At 41.7% G+C, this 20,590-nt stretch overlaps 1 protein-coding gene across 2 annotated transcripts; it reads left to right on the top strand.

Annotated features, from left to right (window-relative positions):
- The first annotated feature begins 984 nt into the window (after nucleotides 1-984).
- Nucleotides 985-20,125, top strand: septin7a (septin 7a). Of its 2 annotated transcripts, XM_085792253.1 has the most exons (13): nucleotides 985-1,109; nucleotides 6,257-6,363; nucleotides 9,768-9,868; nucleotides 9,964-10,098; nucleotides 11,897-12,014; nucleotides 13,107-13,199; nucleotides 13,443-13,539; nucleotides 16,443-16,494; nucleotides 16,889-17,014; nucleotides 17,390-17,410; nucleotides 18,643-18,778; nucleotides 18,881-19,026; nucleotides 19,218-20,125. In XM_085792253.1, exons 1-13 carry the CDS (start codon nucleotides 1,100-1,102, stop codon nucleotides 19,252-19,254), a joined length of 1,179 nt encoding a protein of 392 aa, XP_085648379.1. In that variant the 5' UTR covers nucleotides 985-1,099; the 3' UTR covers nucleotides 19,255-20,125. The 2 variants fall into 2 exon arrangements, with proteins under 2 accessions (XP_085648379.1, XP_085648380.1); XM_085792254.1 differs by lacking the exon at nucleotides 17,390-17,410.
- The last annotated feature ends 465 nt before the right edge of the window (nucleotides 20,126-20,590 follow it).

Genomic DNA, 20,590 nt, shown 5'->3' with positions numbered 1-20,590 from the left:
CTGTTCAATGATACGTTAGAGCTGCTCCGGTGTGGGCCTGACGTTGCTGACGTTTCTTTAATCAGACTCTCATGCATGAGGCAGATGCTCATTTTTACAATAAAGCAACAAGAGATATAAGATAAGAAATGATTGTTGTGTAAGTGTATTCATTTGGACTCGTCATAGTGGATACGTTTATTAACTGTCTGGGTGACTTGCCTCCTCACAGACTTTTTTTTCAGGTGTCATGATGACAGTTTTATCTGTGTAATAAACACTCAGAAACTGAAAGCTGCTCTCACAGTAGATTTGTACTATAACTGAAAAAGTTTATCACAGTTATTTTAGATATTTCCATTGAGATTTATATTTTGCATAATTGTTCAAATGATTCATTCATGTACTAACAGCTCTCAGATATGCCAGCATATAGGCATGGCTAAGAAAGAAATCCTCTGTCAGTTAAGTTGCCCTGTTACTAACTGTCCTCTCTGTTTCTCTTCTCTGTGGTCGTGCACCTGCGTCCTGTCCCTGCCACCTGTCTGCCCTCCAACCAGCTGTAAGTTCTGTCTCATTCACATCAGCATGCAAAGTCACACTGGGCTCTGTAGACTCTAAAGAGCTGTCCAATTTCACTGTCAAACAATCTCTCCACTATTATCGAGGAACACGGTTGTCAAAGGAGATGTGATAAAGTATTTTCTTAATTTTGTATTTTAATGAGCATAAGAATAAGAAATAGAATATGAAATGAAGGAAATATAGAGTATACTCTATGTTTGCAGATAGCCAATTGATAAGACTTTTCCACCCCATAATGCATATTGTTCTCTAGCTGAGCTAAAATTTTCATTCCCCATGAAAGTTTGGATAACACTTTTGCACTACATTCACTCAAAATCACTTTGTTCTGTCTTCAACTATGCCAGTTGAAGACAGAACAGTCATTAGCTGTGAATGGATGCCCAGTGTTATTATTTGATGTTTGTATTGATTTCTCTCTAAAAATGTTTTTGGTCCACAGCTACAAAAGAACCTGGAGGGCTATGTGGGCTTTGCAAATCTTCCAAACCAAGTTTACAGAAAATCAGTGAAGAGAGGGTTTGAGTTCACACTCATGGTTGTAGGTGAGTAATGATTTTAAATTCTTTTTTAGCACTTTTATTTATTTTTACATCATGATGTCCTCTACTGAGACACAATCGGGCAGGGTGTGAACTATAGGGGAGCAGGGGGGGCATGAGGTCCCTAAAGCCGTTTTCCCACTAAAATTAGCGGGTCGACGCGGGTTTTTTTAAACGCTGGTCGACCCGCTAACAATCGGCATTTGGCCCCTTTCCCATTGACCAAAATAAGCCGAGTCTGCCCCCCCGCTGGGGGATCAGACAGAGCAACCATGTTGCCCCGCTCTCATCCGCGGTGCGAGTCATGCCACAGCCGCCTGCCGCGGAGGTCTGTCGGCCGAGGCAGACGAGGCGTCTGGCCGACCTGCGGAGCACCAGGACCGCGGAGGACAACGAGTCTGCCGCGGCCATACGACGGTTCGTCCGCGGCACGGCACGTCAGTTAAACACACTGTCGTTTCTTTTCTTTTTTGTCAACCGTTTTCGGTCAGTGTTCTTTGATCTTTTGATCCCAGTCTCGAATGCGAGCAGAGCTTTGTTTTGGTACGTGATATGAGACGCGACCGGTGCGATGAACGTAACGTTCAGTGTCATCACGTAAATTAGCGGGTTGACGCGGGTCTGGCGTTCCCACTGCAAGCCGAGCAGAGCCGAGCCCATTAAAGGTGATTTTAACCCGCGTCGCTTGCCGAGTCGCTTGACCCGCGTCGACGCGGGTCGACGCAGCTCGGTGCGCCTTTCCCACTGCCACCAAAAGCCGATTGTTAGCGGGTTTAAACGGGTTTTTTGGCCAGTGGGAAAGGGGTATAACTCTCACCCCTAACCCCCTGACATGGTTTGTGGAATGTGAGGATCTGAAAACATAATAGCAATATTATTGAGCCTTGCATTTTCTATTTTTTGTCTCTATATCAATCAACTTATAAAACAGAAAGGTGAAATCTGGCAATCTGATTGGTTGTTACTGTAACTGTGATATAATGAGCCTATACTACAGCTACTATTCTAAAGCCTTATCACAGCATACCACTCCGCGTCAGGGAAGTATGAATGGAAGTTTGTTGTCATGGATACATGATAACAAACTGTTACAGAAGGTAGCCGGAGCAGAAAATCCAGCCAGCCAGAGAAACGTTTCGCGAGTTTCGCATTCATAAATAAACCAAAGAAGGAGGAGGAAACAGCAGACAATTGGTTTAGATCTTCACCTCATCGCTCCATACTCCTGAAATACTCCCAGTCGTCCCAGTCGTGGAAACAAGTTTTTTTGTCCTCGAAGGCCACCGTCACTTTGCCATCTTTGCAATCTAGAATCTGAATGTTGGATGTCACAGTTTTCCCCCCATTCTACACACCCTAACCCTGGACCTTTAAGTGAACCATGTGTAAAATTCAGTCATGCTAAGAGGTCCAGCAAGACAACCTTCCTTCTGTGCTGAGGTCTGAATAGAATATTGTTAGAATATCAGAATATAACTTCCTCAAAGGAAAACATGTAAAGTTCAGCTGGGTTTAATAACCACTTAAAGCAAAAACCTTTTAGCTGAACATGTGTAGTCTTCAGAAGTGAAGAAGCCTTTTGGTTGAGACGTTTTCAGGATATGCAACATCACATCACATGTCTGTATTTCCCTCATTCAATGGGAAAAATGATGCAAGGTGCACTATGAATAGCAACACTAAGCTGTGACTGCACGTCATGGTCAATTCTACTGGTCTTGTAGCTGTTGTGACTGAGAGGAGGAAGAGCTGCACTTAAAAATCCAAATGTTTGTTGTTCAGCAGCAGGCAGCCCTCTGCTGCTGTATGTGTGTGTTTGCACTTGTGCATGTTGCTTGAGTCTCTTGGATTGTGTAGCGGTTGTGGTGGGGGAGGGGGGGGAGGCAGAGGCGTTCCTGTCATTCCATTAATGCAGCCAAAGTCAAAGGCTGAGTAGCCGATTTGAAGCGAGGCACACCCAGAGAGCGGCCTTCTTTCTCTTCCTGCTGGTCGTCCTGGGCCGGCTACCTGACCAGGAAGCTGCACTCACTGATTTCACAATGTCACATTCCATCCACTGAGTCTGCGGCTTTCAGTGTGTCTACCTGCCTCCAGGCCTAAAGAGCCTGTCTCCATAGCAATCAGAGCACCCCCGCCCTCCTGCCAGCATTCATGTTGTCACACCCTGCAGCCCCCCCCCCCCCCCCCCCTGCACTGGCAATTCTGTGTGCAGCATGTAATTAGAATAGCAGGGTAATTTGCCAAGTCACACACTTGTCATGCTGGAGTAGATGAAGTGTCTACTCTGTACTTTCCCTTGTTTTATCGTTGACGATTTAGAAAATACTTGGAGTACAGTTCACACTGACTGACTGGCTTCAGCAGATTTTTTATGAAGACTGGGGATCACACACTTAACGACTGCGCCAGATAAAGGATCACAGACTACACCATTTGTCAACCCAACTGAAGCCACCTGAACACACCAAACTCTCACAGCAGTGACAGTTTAAGGAGTGTAGGGCCTTGATGTGTAATGCCACACTAAAAACTCATGGGTTCATAGAACTTCATACCTCCATCTGGGGTTCATTCAAGAGTCAGTACGTTTACATGACACTTGAAAAAAACGAATTATTGCCTTAATCCAACTATAACTGGACAATTGAAGTGCATGTAAACGCCTTAGTCTGACTAAAGTCGGAGTTCTCCAACTCCGATTAAGACACTCAGATAATGCGATTGGAATTCGATTTTCTCCGTCATGTATACACCTTAGTCAGACTGAAGCTGGACAATGCATGTGCGCATGCTCCACAACAGTAGAGACGGCACAAAGTGGAGCAGAGAAGCCGCACGAACCCGGCAAAGTTGAGGAAAAAACCCAACGTCTGAGAGAGAGAGAGAAAGCCCGTATCCTATTCTCAGCGCAAATCCGGCCCAGACTGGCGCATCTGGTCGGGAACTGCAGTTGAGAATTTATTATTAAGCTTACTAAGTTGTTTATATTCAGTTTTTTACGAGGTGACAGAAAAGTCACCAGGACGGGGGCGTATTAACCCGCTGAAACAACGGGTGATGCCGCATGAGGGGGCGGACCCCGTCAGTTATTCGATTTTCTCAGTTGCATGTATATGAGACAAGGACAGAAGTCCGACTTTACGCCAAAATCAAATTTTGAGCATAGCTCGATTAAGCTCTGCATGTAAACGTACTGACTGTTAAAGGAGGACTTTTGCCTCTAGAGTCTCCAGTGATCAGCGTAGACTTTAAACTCAGGATTCTGAGAAAAGTCAGAAGTCACAGTTACAGTGGCCCTAATCCTCTTCCATAGGAGGGACTCAGTCTGACACATGGAGCAGCAAGATTAGTGAATTTTCTTTGAGTCAGTCAGATCTAGTCATCATCTCATCAGATCCCCACAGTTAATTTCAGTCTTGTGGCAGAGCCCCCCTCCATCCTCCACCTCATTCCACACAGGCAACTACCACCATTAACATCTTCACTTCTCAATGTCATGAGTCCTGTTCTTGTGTAACCAGAGCTCTTCATCTGCCTTCTCCTTCCACTGGGCTTTGATCAGTATTGTAACCGTGTCACTCTTAAGTCTTGCTGTTCTTCTTAGCCTTGCGTTTCCTTAATTCAAGCTGACATTTATATCATATGCATCCACCCGCACATTGCACAGAGCCACAGCCTCTCCCTGGTAACCACCATCCCTCCATGAATAAGAGCTCATCATTCCCTCTCAGCCTTGAAAATATGTTTACAGTGGTCTTCGCATGTTTCATCACAGACCAGTTATGATCACTTATGTTGAGTTTGCAAGATAAATGTGGCTTTACCCAGTTAGGAAAATATTTGGCTCTGAGAGTGTGTTGAGTGAAGGATCCTTTTGTATGGTCTTATCTGGCAGCAGTGGCAGCGTTTTGGCCCCAGCCACTTGTAAAGGTCAGGAGCAGCTCTTTGGCTGCAGTGGGAGATGGCCATGAGCCTGCCTCTTCTCTCACACTGAGGCTTTTGTTCAGCTCCTTGTTGCCCTCCACTCGCTCCAGTCTTAACAGGCACAATTACCACATCTACAACCTCCTGGTCCATGCAGACTTTTTGTATTTATTCAAGATCCAATTAGAACCATGTTATTTACATTTTGAATAATTGGAGTGATTAATTACTCATCAAAATTATACTAGATTAATACTATTCAGAGTTAAGCTCTACCAAAATTAAAGATGTGTGGATGGATTTACTGCTGTAATGTAGGTACAGATATTAGCATGCTAGTTAACATTATTATTAGCTCCGAAGTAAAGAGTTTTCTCATGGTTAGTAATGTTCATTATTTTAGGGATTACAGATCAGGGTGGCTTTAGCAGTTATGTAATGTTTACCATGCTAACATTTATTGGGTCATCCAATCCTCTAGGCTTATTATCCTACAGACTTGTATGAAACAAAGTTTTAAAATCTTTTCCCAGTACAGATTTTGCTCATGCACTATGTTCCAAAGAAATGTGTTTCTAGAAATCTGTAAGAGTATTAGTAATTATGAGTTCACATGCGCGTGCCTTTCAGAATAAAATCACTGGAAAAAAAATTGTTGCAGTGTAGCTGATGAGAAGAATATTACTGTTAGAACACAAAACCTAGGTTAAAACAGCAGCTTTTCCATCCAGACAGGCAGTTGATGCATGAAATGACGTTGCAGATCCTTTAACTTCATATGAACTGAAGGAGTCTGTGCTTTTTAATTTCTGTTCTTCTTCATTTAATAGAGTGAGACTCCACAATGACTGTGGTGGTTTCAATTCTCCCTGCCCCTCTCCTCCCTCCCATGATTCTCTGATTAGATTCCTGAAATGTAGACAGGAAAGGGATTTGTCAGGATAGAACTCAAACCCTGGCTGTTTCTTTCCTCATCCCACATTACAGTTTGCCCTTTAAAAAAGAAAAAGAAAAATGGACTTAAAGGTACCCATTTCCTGTACTGAAAAGAGTTTTGAATGTCAAACATGTAAAGAATGTCAAACAGCAAGAGACTGCCTTAGTAATGGAGGAGATAAACATCTGGACATTGTTTCATGCTCGTCAGTCCGGCATGAAAAAGGGGATTAAAAACATGTATATCATGAAATACACTCACACACTCACTCTGACTCTTTGTCTTTCAGGGGAATCTGGGCTGGGAAAGTCGACGTTGATCAACTCACTCTTTCTCACAGACCTCTACTCCCCTGAATACCCGGGTCCTTCACATAGAATAAAAAAAACTGTTCAGGTAATTCTCTTTCTTCCGATTTATTCTCTTCTTCTTCTTCTTCAATACAGTTTGGGACATTTCTATACTCACTGTATATTTATCATCACCACTAATCACTTAATCTCATAAAGATCTTGAAATGTCTCCATTAATTGAAACATGATAGGTTATTGTCACAGTTTAAGTGCAGAAGCCCGAGGCTGCTACAGCACAGGTGTGTTGTTTCCCCTCAGTGTTACAGCTAGGAGCTGAATATTTGTTGTGTGAGTTCATGTTTTATGAGGCGGCTCCTCCCAGCTGTTGTCACCCAGGAGTTTATGTCAGACAGTGAGACCGGTTCATCTGCTTTAACAATGAGGTAGTCTGTTTGTCAACGGTGAGGTAGGGTGTTATAATTTCATATTAGGCAGTGTAATTGTGATTGATGGTTGTTAAAGTTCGACAGTTGACACCATTTCTTTCCTACATTGTACACAAAATTTACCACAAAATGGGACTAAGGTGTTCCAGCTTTTATTTATGCCACAATGATCTGCAAAGGTTTGATTAAACTTGAATGTAGTCAGAGTTTCTAAAACTAAAGTAACCTTTTGTAACCCATATACACACAAAAAGTCAGTCAATTAAAAGCCAATTTAAATATTAAATCTGTTTGTGTTTTTTAAGCCTTGAACTCACATTTCTCAATGAATTTCAGAGAGTCATATCAACACTTTAAGTAATCTGTGTGAGTTATTGTAGAAAGATGCTTTATGACGTCATAATATTCCAGATGTAATGAAATGATTTATCTTTCAGATCAAATGATACTGATACTGAATGTAAAAGACATGTTGCTTATGATCCGTGTCTTCAGGTCTTCATTGTGTTTGCAGTGACAACAATACAGATGATATAGTGGTTACGTTTGGTGTCTCTTCAAATAGACCTCACAGTCACATAGTTGCACTAACACCTCCTTTTGAAGAGTGAAAGGTGATGCCATTTGTGTGAAGGAGCTCCAGCCTTCTCTGCCTTTAGTAGTGTTGATGAGTTTGGGCTAGTACAGAAGATCTAGTTGAGCATCTTCCCTTCACTGGTTTCTTGTGCTCTACTTTACTCTAAATCTCCTCTAATCCCTGGCAACACTCTGGGGGACTCTGTCTGCCCTTGTCCTACTGCTGCTTCCAATTTGCTAACCTGCCCATTACACCTTCTCAGCTCTTCTTAAAAGTTTAAATGAGATTTAGACTGCTGGCACTCGGATGGAATGACTGAGGTTTTCAGGTTTCTAGGGCATAATGCATTCTAAGATGGAATGAATGAATGCATTAAATTAAATATATTTGATTTAATGCGCCGAGCTATATCCTCTAGATGTTGCCGCAGAGACAAAGACAATAAATACACAGAGAGCTTTTTCTCCCGGTCATGCCAGAGAATGTATTTGGCCCAGAGGATGACTATATGTAATAGACTCCATTGTTGCTGACAGTGGGTGTTAAATGTTGAGTTGATAGGCCGGGGCAGATGTCTGTGTCGGCTGGGTTTGGCAGGAGAGCAGATAACAACAGGGACTTGGTGATTAGCCAGCTATACCATCAGCACTGAGCTTAGTCTTGTTTTGCCAGTGTATAGGTCAGGGCTGCCAGCCAGAGACAGGCTGCTCAGACTGGCCTACATGGAGGCATTTTGCCCCTGAAATTTGAGAGAGTGCAAGTATATTTTTAATCTACTTGCACATGTGCAACCAGTAAATTAGCTGTTTTTTTAACACTCAAAGAATCTGGAATCTGTCATTACAGGTGGCAGGCCAATGTGTATGAGCATCATAAATGAAAAGGAAATGTCAATATTTGCTTTGCAAATTTCATTTGTGCCCCTAAATTCTCTTTTTGTGTTCCTAGTAAAAAAAAAAAAAAGTTAGTCCTGCAGGTATAACACACTTTTCACACCAGACACTCACTCCTGCTTTGGTGGAATTGTAGGATTAACATAACAAAAGTGCAGAAAACATGTTGATGGAAATGTGGCGTATGGCCAGACTAGTAGGAGCTAAAAGAAAGGCTATGATTGGTCAGATTATCACTCTTTACTGCTCAGACAAGCTCCAGAGTGAACAACATGTCCAGCCTTGAACACAACGCCAGGTTCACCTTCAGGGCCAGACAGTTGAAGACTGGAGGAAGCAGATGGTGGGGTCACAATTTGACATCAACAACATTAATCAATGGACCCAACTTCAATCAGTCAAGATGACCATTGTAGGTCTTGACTGTTGTTTATGAGTCATGAGTCATGACATGAACTCAATTATCAAAGCAGATGGAGCACGCATTGTCCAGCTATCATATCTGACATCAGATCAGATCCCGTCCGCTGTTTGTCAGAGGAGAAGTTTCCCAGGGTCATCGTGATGCTCCTACTGGTGGTTACCATTCAGTCTGTTTTCTGAAGAGACATCCAGAGTGCCTTGCTGTATGTGTTATGATGTAGATGAAGAACAACATACACTGACTGATTTCTAATAGAAATGTTTAATCAAAAATATACATAAGTAAAAAATGACCTTGTTTACAGGCGATGTTACCACAGAAGCTGCACATCAGTCCTCAGTTAAAAACAATGAATGTTTAGACTTGGGCTGTTTATTACATATGTGTGTGGTAATGCTCATTCCATGTGGTGCCTGCTGTATGGAGCAACTCCTCCTGTGTTGGCCTCACTCAGCCTGTTGGGCTGTGGCTCTCTGATATGAGAGTGGTGGTTGACAAAATCTGCTTCAGATCTGCTGATGAAATGAAAGCTCATCATCTGCTAATCACGGGTTCTGCCTCAACCCCATGCTGATCAGAACTCAGTCCTTCTGGCCTCTCTGATGTGGTCAGAGGCAGATTTGTTCACCACAGCGCTCTCCTCCTCCCCTCTGCTGCCTTTCCGAGGCCCTGTGCTCATCCTAAATTGTGCGTAGTGGCCGCAGCATGGTTTGAGCTGGCTCTGATTCATTCATTCACTCTGTTATGATCTGATGTATTGAGCCATTTTATGTTAGTGGCCGTGCTTCCTAAGGAAACGAGTTTGACACTTAAATCCCTGACATGTCCCCTCAAAACATTTTTTTATTTCTTCATTAATTATGTCAATGATGCCTTTGCCTTGCATGGGACTTGAATATTTACTATATTACTTATATTTGTATAGCTGGGGTTTTTGACGTATCATCGTAGGTTTGAGGATACAGGATAGAGGATGTGATTGCAACTCAACAACATGATATAGAACACAGGACTAATTGTTTTTAGACATTTTTCTGTGAAACGTTATAAATGATGACATTGATTTGACACTTACAATACATTCTGTGTATTTACAAAACATGATGTGAAGGGTGAGGTCCTACCCTGTAATTATTCCTCAACTGGTTTCTGTCCTTGTGTCTGCAGGTGGAACAGTCAAAGGTCCTAGTAAAGGAAGGCGGTGTACATCTTCTGCTCACCATCGTTGACACCCCTGGCTTTGGCGATGCCGTTGACAACAGTAACTGGTGAGCTCATCTGTCATTGGTATATGAGACTTACCGGTATATGATGATTGTACACTGTATAACCCAAACTGATGTGGATGATGTATGGTTCCCAGCTGGCAGCCAGTCACCGATTACATCGACAGCAAGTTCGAAGATTACCTCAACGCAGAGTCTCGAGTCAACAGGCGACAGATGCCGGACAACAGAGTGCAATGCTGCCTGTACTTCATCGCCCCATCTGGACATGGGTAGGTACTGCAGGGACCCTGCTAACCACGGAATCTGGTGTATTATTATAATGTTCAAGGTTAATTTGTTGTCATTATAGAACACGCTTTTACATGGAGATCACAAAATTTGTACTCAGCAGCACAAGGAAGTGACAGTAAAAAAACAAGCTGATAAAAAAAATCACAAATCTGCCACTTAAATAGTTTTGGTGTCTATTCTCTTTTTTTTCTATTTAGGTCATTTCAATTATTATTATATTATATCATTTCTTTTCAAACATGTTTTTTATCCTGTACACTGCTTGACCTGAGTAATGTGTTTTGTTCCTTCATGTTAAATGGCAATAAACTAAATTGAAGTGACACAGAACAGGACAACTTTGGTTAGGGCTTAAAAATTGTCTAGGAAAAAAAAAATCATTGACATGTAAAACAAAATAAAACAAAAAAACATTTAAAAACAGAAGCTGGCCAAGTGTGTTGTACAGCTCTGATGGCTTTGAACCACAGACTGCGACATGTAAAGATATGCTGCCTGAAATGGCCAAAAAGCAAAAGGGAGCACATTTCACTGTTTTTCTTGCTGTTGCTCAATTAGAGGAAGATAGAACCAAGAGCTCGGTTTGCTTGTAAAAGCTGAGATCACAATCCAAAATGACACCAAGATGATGTCAGCGTGTTTCAACATGCTCATCCAGCCTGGTGAGTTCCTTGGATATAGTGATATGAATCTTGAAGTCTGATAATACCAATCTGAAGCTTTGATCAGTTACTATGAAGAAGTTTGTATATATCTTTACTGCTGGTGTCTGGTGTAAAGTCCTTAAGCGTCTGTAAGTCACCTTGGTGATTTGTTTTTGGCAGGAAAGAGTCTTGTCAATGAAAAGGTCGATTTACAAGAGATTATGAGAGATGTATTGGGGATTGTCATTGTATCACCGGACCAGCCAACCAGAGCTGCTGCCCCCTGCTGATGGCTCTGTGGCCTCCAGACACTGGGAGTCTGTAACACACCCACTCACCTTCAGGGTTTGACTAGATTGTGATTAGTTCACAAACACATGTGTGATTGCCTAACCACACTGCAGGGTTATATTTCTTTTCTATGTGCCTAGTTTGCACATAGAATATTCAATGGTAAAGAGCAGCTATCACTCTGGTTTTTAACTACATAAGCTCAGTTGTACCCTGATATTTCACCTCTGTGGTTTCTGATAGGTCCTATATAAAAGTGGTAACATAGCTCCTACCTTTCTATCCCTCAGTGCATCACTTTGTCACATACCAGCCTCACCAAGAATCAGCTTGGTCCCTGTCAAGTTGTCAGTTTTAGGTGGTTACCTTACCGCTGTCTTTGAAGGGGTTTCCCCTCACCTCATTATGAAGTAAAGGAGCTGTTGATTTCAGCTGGTGTGTGAGGGTTGCTCCCCTGCTGCTTCATCCTCAGGTGGCCAGGAGTTCAGCAGTCTAAACGCTTTCTCTGGCTTCCAACCGGCCCACCAGGCAGGAATAACATAGTATAATCTGGCTGAGCTCACTGACCTGGAGACCCATGTGTCTTGGCTGTGGCTACAGCCAGGCATTAACACTAATACACAGTGTGTTGCCTGTAACAAAGGGTGGTTTTACAGACCAGTGCTGTTGATCAAGGTGTGGGGTACTGAACAAGGCTTTGTTGGCTCTCTGGGCAAATAAAAAGCACTATACACAATTTGCCTGCTAGTTAAGTGTTTGTAGTAAACAACTTTGTGTTTTTGTGTTTGTTTTACCTGGAGTTTACATCTTTGCCCGTCTCTTCTCTGCTGTTTCCCCCCAGTCTGAAGCCCCTCGACATTGAATTCATGAAACGGTTACATGAAAAAGTTAACATCATTCCCCTAATCGCCAAAGCTGACACAATGACTCCTGAGGAGTGTCAACAGTTCAAGAGACAGGTTTGCTTGATTTCTTACTTGATACATTTTTATGCCTAACATTTGTTCCAGGGTCACTGTGCTGTTTATGTTGCTCTGATCACTATCACCACTATAAAAGATTTGGGGCTTTTATATATATATATATATATAAAAAGTATATATATCTTAAATAATCTTTGTATAATTATTTTATCTCTTTTTTTTTCTCTTAAATTATCAAGGAGAGATGCACTTAGATTTTGTTGTGCTTAATGCTCGATCACAATACAAGGAAATTGAAATCAAATTGATTTGAATGTTCCTACAAAACTGTTAACATGGCCAAAAAAAAATTTAATTTTCACATGCAGACTCAAATTAACTCCAAGTCAAAGGTCAGTGTTGTTTATGTCCAAAAATCTGTTCATTTCCAAATGTAAAAAGGAGAGTTGCTCCATCCTGCCCAGTGATTTCTTGACTATTTGAAGTTGAGATTGTCCACACATGCCAAAGATGCCATTTCACAGCCATCTGTAATGGATGTAGCCTTGGCCAGGAGAAGATGTCATGGAGTCATATCCAACTTTTGCAAAGTCTTTCAAACATCAAAACAACGCTCTCCAGTTGGTGGGTTGGCAGTGGTCATGGCCCTAACCCCCTTCAGGCTTCTAGCAACTGTCCTCTCTCTTATGCCAGAGTTAACAAAAGTCACATTGTGTCCCGTCCCCCGCAGCTTCCTGTCCTGACCCCTCAGTCCTACTGTTGTCCATAAAGACATGAAGCTTGTGGACAACACCACTGAATGCACTGTGGTTAATGAAGCTATGTTTTTGGACAGATACAGTGGCTGAGAGATCGTTCCTCTGCATCTCAGCAGACTGTATGTCTGCATGGTGCACTGCTCTGATCTACCTTCAGCTGACCTGCACACCTGCAGTTGATATCTTCTAAATAAAATACATTTGACTTGACATAACTTTATGGTTAAAGTCAAATGTGGCCATGAAGAGAGGTCAAAGTAAAGTCTCAGTGGTGCCGAAGACCTAGTTTGTCTAGTTTTTTAGTTTGTCTTGTAGTGCAGTTGGCTTGTTAGCATCCATAATGATTTGACTCTTTTTATGTCACGTGCAGATCATGAAAGAAATCCAGGAGCACAAAATCAAAATCTACCAGTTCCCAGAGACAGATGATGAGGAAGAGATGAAGATGATCAGGAAAATCAAGGTCCGTCATTTTTTGGTTTCCCTTGACTGTTAAACAAAAATGATCCACTTGGTTACTTTTACTCTCATGCTCTATCCCAGAATCTCTAAATTCACATCTACTGTGTTATTTCTCCAATGCAGTATGTTTTTAAATTCACCTCATACTGTACATTAGCATGGCCTCACCGCCTACAGTGTATTTATAGCCATTACAGTACATGTGAGCTGTACAACAGTTGTGCCCCCTCCCTCCTCTCTGCAGGATCGCTTACCCCTGGCTGTAGTCGGTAGTAACACCATCATCGAGGTCAATGGAAAACGAGTGCGTGGGAGACAGTACCCATGGGGTGTGGCTGAAGGTGAGAGGTCCAAGGTCAACTGATCCCACTCTGTACATTTACACATAGAAACATCCACCCAAGTAAACACACCGATATCTGCAGTTGGTTTGCAAAGCAGTAACACAATCCATGTGTTATTGTTCTTCTTTTATCCCAGTGTTGAGCATGCACACATATACATACTCACACAAGGGTTATACTTAATACATTTTAAAAATAAAACGTTGGGGCCAACAATTACACAGCACATTACATTACATAAGCAGGGCTTAAAGTATTCCGGCCCCGTGCCGGATCTCCGGCGTTTGAAAATTTCAGAAAAAAAAAAAAACACACACACAATATTTGGCTGCACACAGATAAGTTCATGGCTGGAGAAGACGGAGGACAAAGACAAAGCTAAATGTGTCGTGCAGTGATACGCCAGTGATACGCAGTGATACGCCAGGTAGCGTCGGGTCTCTTGCCGCTGTTGACGTCGGCACAAACAAAGCTGGTGGTCCGAGCGGACGTAACGGCGCGCATTCGGTTTCGTCTTTTTTTTTTTTTCTCCGTGCATGTCCGCAGCGCAACGCTGCATGGACGTAGCAGAGGAAACGGCCCCTTGAATGGCTGTTCCAGACCCCTAGATTTTAAATATGAGATTTTTTTTTTTGCTCCCCACTAGACTAGTTGAGTTCAGTTTCATACACTCCAGCCATTCTTGCCTTGTTGCCTTACAATTAAGCTATAGGAACCTCAGTCAGTACTCAATGTGCTTTTTTAAAAATCTGAAACAAATGTTCCCTTCATGTTCTTCTCAGAGTACACCAGAATGCTTCAATGTGTTAAAATCACATTTCATTTTTTTTCTGGGGGGGGGATGACCATTGTTGTGAGGTCAGACACACCTGGATTAATCAGTTTGTCTGTATGTAATAATGAAGCTGGCTTGAGCTCAGGAAGTAGTGGAGCTGTGCATAAAGCCCATTGTCATTAGATCTATTTTTTGACATTTCCACTTTTATTTTATTTTCTTCTTTTTTTACATAGTTTTCATACATTTCATGCATATATTGATGTTTTAGAGGTCTTGCAATGTCATGGAAACTTGTTGCCAAGTCATGGGAAAGTCATGGAAATTTGTTGGTTAAAATGTATATGAACCCTGTGTACATTACCAAGCACAATGCCAAAAAGTTGTTTGCTAAATTGCCTATAATGTGTAGGCTATGCGTCGGATCCACTGCACCCCGCTCCTTGGAAAAAAGTTCAGGATTTTTTTTTACTTTAAGCCCTGCATAAGATTGTGTTATGTACATATTTCAGGGAGGAGGAATTTGAAACATGCCTACTTGTATTTTCATATCAGCAAATGAATGCTCATACTAAAATTGAAACCCTGCAGAATTCAAGGCTTATCAGCACATGGTATTGTTTTGTTGTCTGGTTTGTTACCGGTGGTTATGCACTTGTGTCTATGCATACATGCAGTACTAGACAGCAAGTGATACATATCTATGTTGTCATGTATGACAAAACCCAGAGTGCAGACTGTAAGCAGACTATTTAATTCTTCAAAGCGTATTATTGTACAGAATGATTCTGTCAGGCTTCTGCTCAGTAGATCAGTGTAGCCATGATCAGTATGAGCAGTTCCCACTGTACCAGTTAATGTAATCATCAGTCATATACAGCAGCTTAGACGCAGTTGGATTTTGTTTCTTTTCAGGTGAACTAATGGTTTCAATCAAATCATGGTGAAGATTTAATGTGAAGAAAACACAAGGAAGCAGAACAGATTACCATGGTGACATACAGTGAGAACCCAGACATGATTCTGCCCAGAACAGGATATGAGAGGTCCTGTTTTACCTGCTACAGGAAGTCGCTGTGACATTGTGGTGTTACATGCGAAACATTACATGCTCAGCTTAAAGTGATGAGGACACATGCACGGTGCGAATGTGACACATGAATAGGTGGCAGTGAATGCAACACACCGGATCATGGGTTGTGTCTGTTTCATCTTGAACAGCTGAATGAAGCACGGCCTGGTGGGTGGCTGGTAGAAATACTATTATGAAACTGAGGAGTGAGTTCTGGAATACCAAACATGTTCTGGCTCCATGTCAGCATAAATATAGAGCGAGGGTGGGGAGAGAGAGTAAGAGGGCAAGGCCTCTGAGAAGGTGTGGAAGTCAATCCACCACCGCAGTCTGCACAAAGCTCTCACAGCTGTAGGAGGAACAGAAAAAGCTGCTTGTTGTGCCACATGACACTTTGTGGTACAACAAACATCCACACATGCCGCCATGGAAAAACCAGACAACAGCTCATTACATGTGTGATAACACCAACAAAGACTCTAAGTAGAAGCAGAACACACCATCATTTGTTTTAGCTAAATAACTGTAATACTTGTTAGTAGAGGGATCATTTATTAATAAGTTATTTTTGATTGGTCTATACTCATCAACATAACTGCATATCAAAGGTTATTAGATAAGTTGTACATAAACATAAATGAACTTAAATACAACTGAATGCATCATAAATTGTCTCACATTGTCTTAACATTTGCAAAGCAAGTCAGCTACCTATGTATGTTGCTGCAAGGATAACGCACTTAATGTCAAACCTGCAAGGCAACTACATAATGTAATCATATGACCTATATACAGTGTAAGGTCATAGGAACAAGGAAATGAGGAAGTCTGGCACATAGATGTCAACATGTATATTTATGTTTTATGACAGGTTAATATTCTCCTCAGGAGATATTAATTTGCTCAGCAATCATTAGAGTAATAGTTTATTGTAGTTTATGTAATAGAATAATAGTTTTTATTTGGTAAGTTTCTATGTTTCCACTGTTGTCTGTTTTTCCTGCTCTGACATGTTACATTGTTCTAATCACTTGTGTTGTGTTTGTCCTACAGTGGAGAATGGAGACCACTGTGACTTTACAATCCTCCGGAACATGCTCATCAGGTGAGTAAAATGCAAAGTAAACAAAACAGAATTTTCATATTACAGTTGTTCATTTGTTTTTATTGTTATGTATTGAAAAGTTTGTTTTAACGTGGTATTTTTCTTATTTATCATAATTATTTCTCTTGTGAATCCACATGCATGTATCTCTAAGTCTAAATGTGAAGAATTAGTGCAAATTGTTTTTATTTTGAATACTACATAATTTACCTTTGCTTGTACAGGGTTAATTCTAATACAGTTACTTTTACAGTTGCTTTTCAGTTTGATCCATTTACTGTTAATGATAATGAATGTCATTGAAATATTGTTGTTGTGTGCAAATTTCACACTAACACTTGAAAATGAAGAAGCTCCAGAGTGACTGACTGTGTGTATTCCTGTTGTGTTCCAGGACCCACATGCAGGACCTGAAGGATGTGACAAACAACGTTCACTATGAAAACTACCGCAGCAAGAAACTAGCTGCAGTCACCTGCAACGGTGTGGACAACAACAAGGCCAAGGGCCAGCTGGCCAAGTGAGTTGATGACCACAGTCCACCCACTGCTGTGTTGTTGTTGTATGAAATGCACATTTATAGTGACCTGATGGGGTCATGTTGGTCGAGGGGGGAACCTGCAGTTCAGAGGTCACAGTCTGGGGCAGGTGACCTGCCGATTAAAAGGGGCAAGCTGTCAGTAAAGCAGCTTTAATCCACGCCCAGGCCCAAACATCCCAGAACTAACAGCCCACTAACCAACCACTGGTATCAGTGGTGTCTAATCTCACAGCACTAATTCAGGTCCCATCTGACACTGATCTGGCTGCAGCTGTCACTGATCACTAGCACACCCTCACAAGCTGATGCATGGTTCATGGCAGCATGCTAAGTGTCTGTGTTGTTTGTTTTTAGACCTGACACGACTGACGGCATGTAAGTGTTACCTCACTTCTTTAACCTCACCAAACCATCTGCTTTTACTGCTCTGTGATCAGTTTCACTCTCCCTGCCTCATAGGACTTTCTTTTCTTTTCTTTCCTTTTTTGCCTTTCTGTTTCTCATCAAGCAGGATAATAAAGGAATCTGTTGCATTTTACAGTAAAACCCTTATGACTGGTTCTTAATTGGGTTATTAAAAGTATAAACAGGTTATAACACAGTTATAAGTCATCATACAATGATGCAAGTTAACTACTCACATAATTACTCATTAATCTTACTCATAACCAGTGATGGGAACAACGGCATTTAAAACACCGGCGTTACTAACGGCGCTACTTTTTTCAGTAACAATAAAAAATGACTGCTTCCTTGTCACAACGCCGTTATGACAATGAAATGCGCCGTTACTTGACTCAAGAAGTCCCATCAGAAAATAATACACCTGTTTAAGTGTAGGACATAACACATTTTTTGAGTTCATCAACTGGTCAGAAAAAGCCGTTGATCTGGAACTAACCAACTCAATAGTACTTACTCAGTATTCCTCCACACAGGCAGGCTCTGCTACGCCCTGTATCACTCCGTGGTGCCTATCAGCTGTTTGGATCAGCCTGTGTGGAAGAGGCGGAGTGATACAGCATGTCACAGAGCCTGTCTGTGTGGAGGAATAACGCAATAGTTACTTTCCTTGTAATTAATTACTTTTATCATGTAGTAACTCAGTTACTTTTTGGGGAAAGTAACTAGTAACTATAAATAATGACTTTTTCAAAGTAACATGCCCAACACTGTTAATGACTTACTGCCATTTCTAACATGAACTGATATGTTTAGCTTTGTGCTATGAGGCTCCTCCTATGGCTCATTGAAAGTGCTTGCATTTCTCTAGTTGGTGTGCACATGTGTGTAGAATCAGCAGGGCTTAGTGTTTACTGTCATAAGGCCTGTTCTCCTGAATAGCCCCTGTCACCTTCCAGCTCCACCCCTTACTGGAAGCCACCTGCCACAGAGGGCTTCCAGGGAAGGGGAGCAAGCCGGCTCCTTCCTCCTTCCCTGGTCCTGCTTCTTCTCCTTTTTATCACTGCCACTTTTTTTAAGTAGGGTGGGAGCGCATCTCTCCTCAACACTGTCGGGTCATGTCCGTCTGAGATGTCACAGATGTGGGGCTATCCATAGGCCTCGCCACATTGTGCTGTTTGCATGAACCTAGTTTGTGTCTTCAGGAGTCCTCTAGCCCAGATGGAGGAGGAGCGGCGGGAGCATGTGGCCAAGATGAAGAAGATGGAACAAGAAATGGAACAAGTGTTTGAGATGAAGGTCAAAGAGAAGCTCCAAAAGCTCCGAGACTCAGAGGCTGAGGTAAACCAATGATGCTGCTGAACAAAAAAAAAAAAAACCTTCATGTTTATCAGTTTGAGTTCCTTTGTAAATTTTACATTTTGCTCTGTGGTGGCCCTACAGCTCCAGAGACGTCACGAGCAAATGAAAAAGAACCTGGAGGCCCAGCACAGAGAGCTGGAAGAGAAACGCCGGCAGCACGAGGAGGAGAAGGCCAGCTGGGAGACCCAGCAGAGGATCCTGGAGCAGCAGAAGTTAGACGCCTCCAGGTCAACACACACTTTCAGTTCATCATGGTTATAACATTTTAGTATTATGCCTGTGTAGCTACGCTCACTTCTACATAAAAGTCACAACAGCAACAATAGCATCAAAGCTTCCAGGCTGTGTGAGATGAAGGCAGCTCATTCTGTGTGATGCTTCAAACACTGACTCTTCTTCTCTGCTCTTCCATCTACAGGACCTTGGAAAAGAACAAGAAGAAGAAGATATTTTAATGACTCTGGAGGACCTACACATTTTTACAGTGTATTTCATTTTTTTTGCCAGCCTGCCAGCCTTGATTGTCAGAGCACCTGTCAATCATCTCCCATCAGTTACAGTATACAGTTTGACCATATTACTGTGTAATAATCAAGTGAAAGCCAGGGGGCAGTGTTGTCTGAACTGGTCTCTCCTCCCTCATATTCCTATTGTAAGAACTCTTGTTAGAACTATCCTGTGTTTTGGGTCACTGCTCACATGAACAAATATATTCACATAAAAACACACAGCTGTCAGTGTTTCCTCCTCTTCTCTGGGAATGTTTCACCGTTCTCTGCTGTTTTCTTTTAATGCCAAAAAACCAACCCCATGTAATTTCCTCCCAAGATGCTATGCTCCTCCATCTTGTTCAACTTGTTTATCTTGATTCACATGTAACATTGTATTACTTTGTATTATTTTGTCTTTTGTATTGGCCCTGGTATATGAATTGTGTTCATTTTATTTGCAGCATCATAGGCAGCGTTTTCCAGCCCTGCTCTTGAAAACAAGTATGTACTCCTGACTTCACTCACGCTGAGTGTAACAAACTTAAACTGCTTCCGTGTGAATTCATTTGAAATTCATGCGCAGATTCTATATAACGACGTTTCCCAACACAAATAAAGGGAGGTTGTGGCAAGTCTTTGTTGGCTGGTGGACGGGAAAACTGAAGCTGAGGTTCCTCAGTCAAACGGCGGTCAACTCTGTCACTGTACCAAGCTGGCTTTTCTCGCTATCACATTTAGCACAGTTTTGTGTACCGCATCTGTATTTTGTAATGAATTGTTTTGTTTTTATTGTACAAAGTCACATAATAAAATTGTGATGGGGAAATATAAGAGGTGATCGTGATAAAAAATGAAAAAGTTATTTGAGAAAATGCACAAAATACTGCAAGAGGCCAAGAGCACAGTTTTTAATGTGCTGCTACAACGTATTTTACTCACAGCTTTGACTGAATGCCAACATAAGCAATGCTCTAGTTTTTCATTCTTATCATGAGAATGTTGCCTTATACAAATAATATAACAATTTGTCAGGATAATTAAACCAAACAACATTGTTGAAAATGCTAAATGCTCTAATCCTAGCCTTCTTAAAAAGTAACAACTGAATATAAACAGAACAAACATCTGTACCTACAGGTCTCAATCTGATGTCACAAACAGATGTTCAGTCCCTCAGTCTGAGCAACAGGATCATGGTCACTTCTAATTTAGTTGAAAGACAGGAGTGATATTCTTAGAAATTATCCTATTTGTTGGCAGAAGTGTTATAACGCGTTGTGCTTAAAAAAAAAAAAAAAAA

The sequence above is a fragment of the Trachurus japonicus genome, chromosome 11, assembly GCF_045865225.1.
Source record: "Trachurus japonicus isolate A0001 chromosome 11, Traja_1.0".
NCBI classification, from domain to species: domain Eukaryota; kingdom Metazoa; phylum Chordata; class Actinopteri; order Carangiformes; family Carangidae; genus Trachurus; species Trachurus japonicus.
Note: the sequence above shows the minus strand (reverse complement) of the source record. Positions and strands in the feature narration are given on the sequence as shown.